Source organism: Martes martes (assembly GCF_963455335.1).
Source record: "Martes martes genome assembly, chromosome: 1".
In the NCBI taxonomy this organism is placed as follows: Eukaryota; Metazoa; Chordata; class Mammalia; order Carnivora; family Mustelidae; genus Martes; species Martes martes.
Window position 1 is genome coordinate 196,382,228 of NC_137888.1, and position 9,753 is coordinate 196,391,980.

Consider the following 9,753-nt stretch of genomic DNA (forward strand, 5'->3'; position numbering starts at 1 on the left):
TCCCTGCTGATCCCATCTTGTTTCATTTTTTTCCCTCTCTACCCCCCCATGACCCCCCCGTCTTGTCTCTCAAATTCCTCATATCAGGGAGATCATATGATAATTGTCTTTCTCTGATTGACTTATTTCGCTCAGTATAATACCCTCTAGTTCCTTCCACGTTGTTGCAAATGGCATGATTTTGTTTTTTTTGATGGCTGCATAGTATTCCATTGTATATATATATATATATATATATATATATATATATATATATATATACCACCTCTTCTTTATCCATTCATCTGTTGATGGACATCTAGGCTCTCTCCATAGTTTGGCTATTGTGGACATTGCTACTATAAACATTCAGGTGTGCGTGCCCCTTTGGATCACCACATTTGTATCTTTAAGGTGAATACCCAGTAGTGTGGTTGCTGGGTAGTGTAGCTCTATTTTAACCTCTTTGAGGAACCTCCATATTGTTTTCCAGAGTGGCTGCACCAGCTTGTATTCCCACCAACAGTCTAACAATTTTTTTTAATTTAGCCATTTTAATAGATAAGTAGTGGTATCCCATTGTGATTTAAGTTTTACTTTTCCTTAATCAGTAATGATGTTGAGAAACTGTTTGTGTGTGTATGGGTGGGTGGGGGTGGGGCAGAGAGAGAGGAGAGAGAATCTTAAGTAAGCGCCATGCCCACTCTGGAGCCTGATGTGGGGGTTGATCTCACAACCCTGAGATCATAACCTGAGCTGAAATCAAGAGTCAGATGTTTAACTGACTGAGCCACCCAGGTGCCCTGAAAGATTTTTATTTTTAAGTTATCTTTACACCCAATGTGAAGATCAAACTCACAACCCCAAGATCAAGAGTTACATGCTCGGGGCACCTGGGTGGCTCAGTGGGTTAGGCCTCTGCCTCTGGCTCTGGTCATGATCCCAACATCCTGGGATCAAGCCCAGCATCAGTCTCTCTGCTCAGCGGGGAGCCTGATTCCCCTTCTCTCTCTGCCTGCCTCTCTGCCTACTTGTGATCTCTGTCTGTCAAATAAATAAATAAAATATTTTTAAAAAAAGAGTCACATGCTCTACTGACTGAGTCAGCAAGAAACTCCTGTATATCTTCTTCTATGAAGTATTGATTTAAGTCTTTTGCCAATTTTTATTGGGTTGCTTATCTCTATTCTCAAACTGCAGAAGATCTTCTATCCTGGATATGAGATCTTTGTCAAATATATATATATATATATATATATATATATATACATGTTGTATATACACATTTGTTTATATATATATATGCACATGTCATTTATATATGCACACAATATATACATTCTCTCTCTCTCCGTGTGTGTGTGTGTGTGTGTGTGTGTGTTCTTTTCCTCAGTTTGTGACTTTTTTTTTAGTCTGTAACTTTTTAAAAAATTGAGGTATAATTGACATACAAGATTATATTAGTTTCAGGTATACAGCATAATGATTCGATATTTGTATATACTCCAAAATGTTCACCACAATATCTATCATTGCATAGTTATAGCTTTTTGTCTTGTTAACATAATTTTTTTTCAAGATTTTATTTATTCATTTGAGGGAGAACAAATGGGGGGAGAGCAGAGGGAGAGGGACAAGCAGACTCCCCACTGAGTATGGAGCCTGACACCGGGCTCTATTCCAGGACCCAGAGATCATGACCTGAGCCAGTCAGATGCTTCACCGACTGGACCACCCAGGGGCAACTTGTTAAGAAAACTTTTAAGATTTACTCTCTTAGCAACTTCCAAACACGCTGTACAGTATTGTTGACTATGGTCACCATGCTGGAAAAATATGGAACATTTCACGTATTTATGTGTCATGCTTGTAAAGGGGCCACGCTAATTTTTTCTGTAACGTTCCAATTTTAGTGTATGTGCTGCTAAAGTGAGCACCCCAGCTGACTTTCAAAAATGTTGTCTTTTCATGAACAGACAAGTTTTAATTTGGATGAAGTCCATCCTATCAAACTTTTATACTTAGTGTTTTTTTCTGTCCTCAGAAATCTTTGTCAACGTCAAGGTCACAAAATAATTCCCATGGATTTTCTTCTACAAGCTTTACCGTTTTAGCTTTAGTTTTTGTTTAGGTCTGTGATCCATCCTGTGTGGGTGTGTGTTGTCTATAATTTTAGATAAGTGTCAAGATTCCTCCCCCCCCAACTGAAGATCCATTTCCTTTCTGCACTGAATTATCTTGACATTAAAAAAATCAATACCTGTGTAAATGTTTATCTATTTCTGGCTTCTTTATTCTGTTTCATTGATCTATTTGTCTCTTCTTACACTAAAACCACATTGTCTTGATTATTGTAACTTTATAGTCTTTCAAGACAGAAAGTCTTCTTGTTAAAGATTTTACCTATTTATTTGACAGAGAGAGAGATTACAAGTAGGCAGAGAGGCAGTCAGAGAGAGGGGGGGAAGGAGGCTCCCCACTGAGCAGAAAGCCCGATGCGGGGCTTGATCCCAGGACCCCAAGATCATGACCTGAGTAAAAGGCAGAGGCTTTAACCCACTGAGCCACCCAGGTGCCCCAAGACAGTAAGTCTTGAAATCAGATAATGTAAGTCTATTTTGTCTAAGTGTGTGCCCCTGCTGTCTTTTGGTTCCACTTGCATGGAATATCTTTTTCCACTCCTTCACTTTTAGCTTACGTGTATCCTTAAAGTTGAAGTGAGTGTCTATTAAAGCATATACTTGGGTCATTCTTTTTGTTCATTTAGTCATTCAGTGTATTTTGATTGGAGAATTTAATCCATTTACATTTAAAGTACTTACTGATGGGTAAGAATTTACTAATGCCATCTTATTGTGTTCTGGCTCTTTTGTAGTTCTTTTATTCCTTTCTTCTCTTGCTGTCTTTGATATTTTGGATGTTTTTCCATAGTGGTATGCTTTTTTTTTTTAGATTTTTTTTTAGGGATGTCTGTGTGGCTCAGTCAGTTAAGCATCTGCCTTTGGCTTGGGTCAGGATCCCAGGGATCAAGTCCTGCGTTGGGCTCCTTGCTCAGTGGGAACCTGCTTCTCCCTCTGCCTGCTCTGCCTGCCACTCTCCCGGCTTGTACTCTCTTTCTCTGATGAATAAATAAATAAAATCTTTTAAAAATATATATATTTTTTAAAGTAATCTCTATACTCGACATGGGACTCAAACTTACAACCCCAAGAGTCCCACATTCTCCCGACTGAGCCAGACAAGCTCCCCTACAGTTGTATGTTTTGATTTCTTTTTTTTAAAGATTTTTTAATATTTTTTTTTTATTTATTTTACAGACAGAGATCACAAATAGGTGGAGAGGCAGGCAGAGAGAGAGGAGGAAGCAGGCTCCCTGCTGGGCAGAGAGCCCGATGCAGTGCTCGATCCCAGGACCCTGAAATCATGACCTGAGCCGAAGGCAGAGGCTTAACCCACTGAGCCACCCAGGCACCCCTGATTTCTTTTTTTATCCTTTTGTGTGTATACTATAGGTTTCTGCCTTGTGGCTACTATGAGGCTTACATAAAACATCTTATAGCCTATTTTAAGTTGATAACTTCAATTGCATACACAAACTACCCTTTTACTCTTCCTCCCCAATTTTTTTGATGTCATAATTTACATCTCTTTATATTGTGTATCCACTGGCAAGTTATTGTAGCTATAATAATTTAAAAAAATTATCTACTATTTTAGAAAGAGAGAAAGGATGTGCACAAGTGGGGAGAGGGGCAGAGGGAATCTCCAAGCAGACTCCTTGCTGAACACAGAGCCCAGTGTGGGGCTCTATCTCACCACACACGAGATCATGACCTAAGCTGAAACCAAGAGTCTGATGCACAACAGACTGAGCCACCCAGGTGCTTCACTATAGTGATTTTTAATACTTTTGTCCCTTAATCTTTGTACTAGAGTTAAGTGATTAACACACCACCAGGTTACAATATTAGAGTATTCTGAATTTGATTATATACTTACCTTTACCAGTATGCTTTATATTCTCATATATTTCTACTATTAATTAGCCTCCTTTAACTTCAGCTTGAAGAACTTCTTTTGGAATTTCTTGTAAGGCATTTCTAGTGATGAGAGAGATGAACTTTCAGCTTTTTATCTGGGAAAGTCTTTTTCTCATCTTCATTTCTAAAGGACTTCTTTAATCTTGGTTGGCTGTTTTTTCTTTCAGCACTCTGAATATAACATCCCTTTGAATACATCATTTTCTCACAGCCTGTTCTGCTGAGAAATCCACTGATAACCTTATGGGGATTCCCTTGTATGTGACAAAATTTTGCTCTTGTTTCTTCCAAAAGTCTTTTTTTTTTTAAAGATTTTATTTATTTATTTGAGAGACAGACAGAAATAGTGACAGAGAGCATGAGTGGGGAGAAGGAGAAACAAGCTCTCCGCGGAGCAGGGAGCCAGTGTGGGGCTTGATCCCAGGGATCATAACCCGAGCCGAAGGCAGACACCAACTGACTGAGCCACCCAGGCACCCCTGAAAGTCTTTATCTTTGATTTTAGACAGTTTTACTACAATATGTCTTTGACAAAATTTCTTTGGATTGAATTTGGATTGAATGAGTGTCATGAACTGGATGGCCAAATGTCTTCCCATGTTTGTATATTCTCAGCTATTCTTTCTTCCTTTTTTTTTAATTATTGAAGTATAGTTGGCATACAATTTACATTCGTTTCAGGTGTTCAGCTAATATTTCTTTAAATAAGCTTTCTGCCATTTTCTCTGTCAGCCCTGCTAGAATTTTGAAGCTTTCTTGGAGCTTTTCTATATATACACCTGCTCCACACTTCTTGTTCCTTCTTGAGGGGATCCTTAAAATCGTATGTCTTCTCTCAATCTTGCAAAGCCAGGATGGATTCTGATAGCCTCCTGTTTGCTTCCCTCAGGGCAATGCTGAATGCTCAATTTGTGTTCTCAGTTCCACAGAGTCATCTGGATTTCTATGCATACTCACTAGCCCTCTGCAAAGTTTCCTACTTGCTACCCTCAGGGGCCTACACAGGGAGCCAGCCATAGATAAAGGAGTATATGGGTGATTGACATGGAGTACTAGGGATGTCCATATGCCAGTTGGGGAATCTGTCCATGAGGTATCCTTAGTGGCTTGTGGGCTGGCTTCCTGATGGAATCTGGTTAGATGACCCATGTTCCTTTGATACATTTTGAACCCTATCTGCTATTCTCTTAGCCCCTCCTAACTCCTCAGTCACAAGACTTATCTCAGTGTTCTGGAAGGTGTGGCAAATGCACTCTCAGTGACACCTGGGGCTGTGACTCTAAGTCGCTACTCATATTCCCCGGGTGGGTTTTCAGAAAACAGGAGCATCCAGGGGTAGGGAGGGTCCCACCTAGTGTCTAGGGTCATGTCAAGTGTCTTTTCCATTCAGAAATAAGAACAAAGCTAAGAACTTCTGTAGTGGCTCTTCCTCACCCATATGATGTGGCCTTCAGTCCCTCAGGGGCAGAAGATAGGAGAACACTTGAGCCCATTGTAGTCTGAGATGGGGGCCCCAGCTGGTCCTGGGAGCCTCATAGAGTTCCCTGGGCATTGTATGGGTGGGTCAGCAGTTCAACTCTTCTAAGATAATCATTGGTAGCAATTTGGTGTATATACTCTTCTTCCCCTTTATATGCATTTACAATATAGATGTATAATTATGTATCTTGATGGTTTTATTTACATAAATGGGATCATAATGATCTTCAGCTTTTTCACTTATAAATATATCTTAGATACACTTCTTCATCAGTACCTATAGATCAAATTCATTATTCTTTTTTTAATTTTGATTTTTAAATTTACTTGTAAGTAAGTTCTATGCCCAAAATGGGGCTTAAACTCATGACCCTGAGATCAAGAGTTACATGCTCTACTGACAGAGCCAGCCAGGTGCCCCTAAATTAATTATTTTTTTTAACAGTTATAATTTGTTAGCATTCTCTGAATATTATTAACCATTAAATCAATCCTCAATTTTAACAATCGGGGATATTATTATATTTTTTTAAAAGATTTTTTATTTTATTTATTTGACAGACAGAGATCACAAGTAGGCAGAGAGGCAGGCAGAGAGAGAGAGAGGAGGAAGGAGGCTCCCTGCTGAGCAGAGAGCCTGACTCGGGGCTCGATCCCAGGACCCTGGGATCATGACCCGAGCCAAAGGCAGAGGCTTTAACCCACTGAGCCACCCAGGTACCCCAACAATTGGGGATATTATTAAATATCCATTAAATAAATCCTCTATTTTAACAATCGGGGATATTACCAATGACTGGTTATCTTTATACACCTTTACATCAATGGACCAGTATTTCTGGTGTCTTGCTTTTGTATTAGGGGCTTTGGCCATTTCCAGCAGAAAAGAATGGATAGCACCTTTGTCTTTTCCTTGGAGGGAGCTCAACTATTGGGAGCCATTCTTGTGCCTGAGTCATAACTGCCCTTATGACATCATAGGTCTCTCTCTCCGCTATATCTACTCATCCATGGCTAGAGGAACACAGACCTGAGGGGATTCGAACCATCTAAACCCAATCCAAGTGGAACCAATGGTGAGTAAGTGAGAGACACATGAACCAGTCTTTTTAAAGATGTTCCCATAGATCTCTTAATTAAGATGAGGGGATCCCCTGGCATATGAACACTCCAGGAAGCCCCAGAAGCTGGGGATGTGTGGGATACTGAACCAACAGGGATGAAGGCAACTTCACTCTTGCCTTTTCCCTAACTGCTGATTTCAGGAGGAGGAGAAGCCTGAACAAATTAATGAACAAACTCAAGATGAGCCTCAGAAGAAAGAGGAACGGACTGGTTTATCCCCAGAATCATTGACCTCAGAGAAGAAGGTGGAGGTAGGAGGAACCCTGACTTGGATGCCTCAGGTCCTTGTGTTCTAGTGCTTGAGGCTAGTGTTTTTGCATGATCCAGAGATAAGAACAGGAATAAACTCATCTTATTTGTTCTCTTTCCTCATTTTTTTTTTCAGGCTGAAGATGTAGATAAAAATAAAGACACCGAGACAGAGGAAGAGGATGGTGCTGCTAATAGAGATAAACAAGTAAGAGCCCCTCCCCTAAGGCCACACAGGGCTGGGGCTGGGAATATAAGGGCTGTGTTTGTGGAACAGAATGGTCAACATACGGGAAGCTGGGCTTAATCAACAGTGCATGGGTGTATGTGTGTGTTTATTTGAGCTTGTGCACATATGTTTGCTTGTTAATGAAGACTTAAAATGTGAAAGTCAAGAGAAATAAGGATGGGAAAGAGATATGAGGTAGAACTTTATGGGGGTGGACTTAATACTATAACATGATAGAGGAAGAGAGCAGGATGTGGTTTGGAGCTGGAATCAAGGATGAAAAGACAGGATTAGCAAAGGATACTACCTCTCTAGCAGGTGAGTGGGGTCTGAAGGGAAGGATCATGGGTCCTGATTAGTTGGTCACATTCAAGTGGAATATATAACTCTTTGACCCATAGATCTTGTCCTTGTCTGGCCTTAGGCTGGCTAACTTGATCCATATAAAACTGGGTAGACAGGGCAGACATACCCCCATTTCATAGAGCGGGACTTTGAGATTCAGAGATCAACATGTGTCCATGTCCATTAACCAGAGAGTGGTAGAGATAGGACACCTACCTGGTCTTCTGGTTCCAGCCAGTGCCTGTCCAGTGCTCCTGAGCTCCAGAAGAAGGACTTATTGTTGATAGGTAATCAGGGTCCCCTTCTGACATGCCCAAGACTCAAGTGGGTGGGGGACATTCTCTGAATGTCCCTTCTTTTTTCTCGCAAGATCGCAGAAGAACAAGATAAGCCCTCTACCAGTAATCTAGAAGTCATAAAGATCCAGGCCTGGTGGCGGGGCACCCTGGTACGCCGGACACTGCTGCATGCGGTACTGAGAGCATTGATCATTCAGCGCTGGTGGAAGCAAATCCTGACAAATATGATGGAGAAGAGGCGGCAAGCAGCGCTAGAGAACTTTACACGGAAGGAGTGGGCAGCGGTCAAGCTGCAGTCCTGGGTTCGCATGTGGCGTATCCGTAGGCGCTACTGCCGGTTGCTCAATGCTGCCCGCATCATCCAGGCCTACTGGAGGTGCCACTCCTGTGCTTCCCGGGGTTTCATCAAGGGCCATTACAGAGTCACGGCCAACCATCTGCATCTCGAGCTAGAGATCTTGCTGGGCTCAGGGCCTTGCATTGTGTCCGAGTGTATTCCCCTCCCAATAAAACAGTGAAGTGGTCTTCCCCCAGCCTTTCTCTTTGACAAGTTCCAGGAGGTCAGGGCAAATGATAGCAGATACTTAGCATCTCATATGCTAGTGTGGAGGAATGGGCAGGGGTTGTCCGAGGATTCTAGGGAAGGAGTCTGAGGCTCTTTCCAGACTGAGTAGAGACTGTGATTAATTTGGAAGGTCTGCCATAAGTAGAAGAGTTGGTGGAACAGATCTGCCATGTTGGCCAACTCGGGGAACATCCTTCATGTAAATGGTGACCCTCCCCAAGGTTGCATATAACAGAGGCCTGGAGGGTGGTGGTTAGTGATGGCAATGGCAGCACATTTGTCAAGAATTCACCCACCTAGGTCTAGTTGTTCAGGGCTTGCTCTCTTACCCCCATGACTGAAAGGAGCCCACCCGTCCCAGGCTTTGTGATCCTGGCTCCCATCAGTTCATAAACTGGCCCTCATACACGGAGGGCAAGGAGAGACAGATGGAGGAAGCAGGCCATTCTAGATCGGCAGGTAGCAGGTTTAATAAGCAAGTGAACTTGCATATGAAGCTTGTCTTGGGAGGCTGCAAGGTGAGTAGGTCTCACTTGCTAAAATCTTTTTTTTTTTTAAAGATGTATTCATATATTTTAGACAGAGGATGTGGGGGAGGGGCAGAGGGAGAAACTCTTTAAGCAGACTCCCTGCTGAGCACGGAGCCTAACTTGGGTCTCGATCCCACAACCCACAAAATCATGATCTGAGCTGAAACCGAGAGTCAGATTCTCAACTGATGGAGTCACCCAGGAGCCCACTGCCTGTCAAGATCTTCAAAATTTATATAGAGGCTTTAACAGGTTTCAGTCACATATACCGTCCAGATGTTCTCAAAACTACATGGTTCTCTCAAGATTGTGTCCTTGAAAATGGCTCTCACTGTGGGATGGTGGGGGGCATGCACATTCCAAGGACAAGGAAGGAGGCAGGAACCATCAGTTGCCTGGGTCCAGCTTGCAAGTCAATGGGCAGCCATGTCCTCTCAATGGCCTCCTTCAACAGCTCCCTACACAACTGGTGACTGTATCCTCATACATAGCCTCCAATTCAGAATCTGAGACCCAAACTGGACTGTGCATAGCCCCAGTCCTCATTCCTGCTTTAACCTCTGTCCTTTACCCTCTAGCCCCGCATGGAGGCTAGGATGCATTCCCCTTCAGATCTGGTGAGTGTGGGAGGTTCCATAGGGGTGGAATGAGAAAGAAGGCACTCCACTGCTAGCCCAACCCTCTAGTGAGTGTTAGGTCACAGATCCAGAGTTGAGAAGGACTGGCCATGTCGCCCTCACCCTGTCTCCAGGTCAGTCTAGGCAGAGGCTGCTGGAGCTGGGGCCTCTGATAGTCACTTCCTACAAAAAGTTATCACCTGGGGTGGAATTGGGGCCTAGGTGATGATAAAGGGCCCATTAAGAGAACAAGGTTAGGCTGTCACTCTGCCCATCTGGGCACTGCTATCCTGTGA

The 9,753-nt window shown here is 42.6% G+C and overlaps 1 protein-coding gene across 1 annotated transcript; it reads left to right on the plus strand.

The window, feature by feature from the left end:
• Positions 1–7,792: 7,792 nt before the first annotated feature.
• LOC308349167 (IQ domain-containing protein F1-like) lies at positions 7,793–8,263 on the plus strand (the record flags this gene model as incomplete). Its single annotated transcript, XM_080813687.1, has 1 exon — positions 7,793–8,263. The coding sequence occupies one exon, from the start codon at positions 7,793–7,795 to the stop codon at positions 8,261–8,263; it is 471 nt and encodes a 156-aa protein (XP_080669813.1).
• Positions 8,264–9,753: the final 1,490 nt, after the last annotated feature.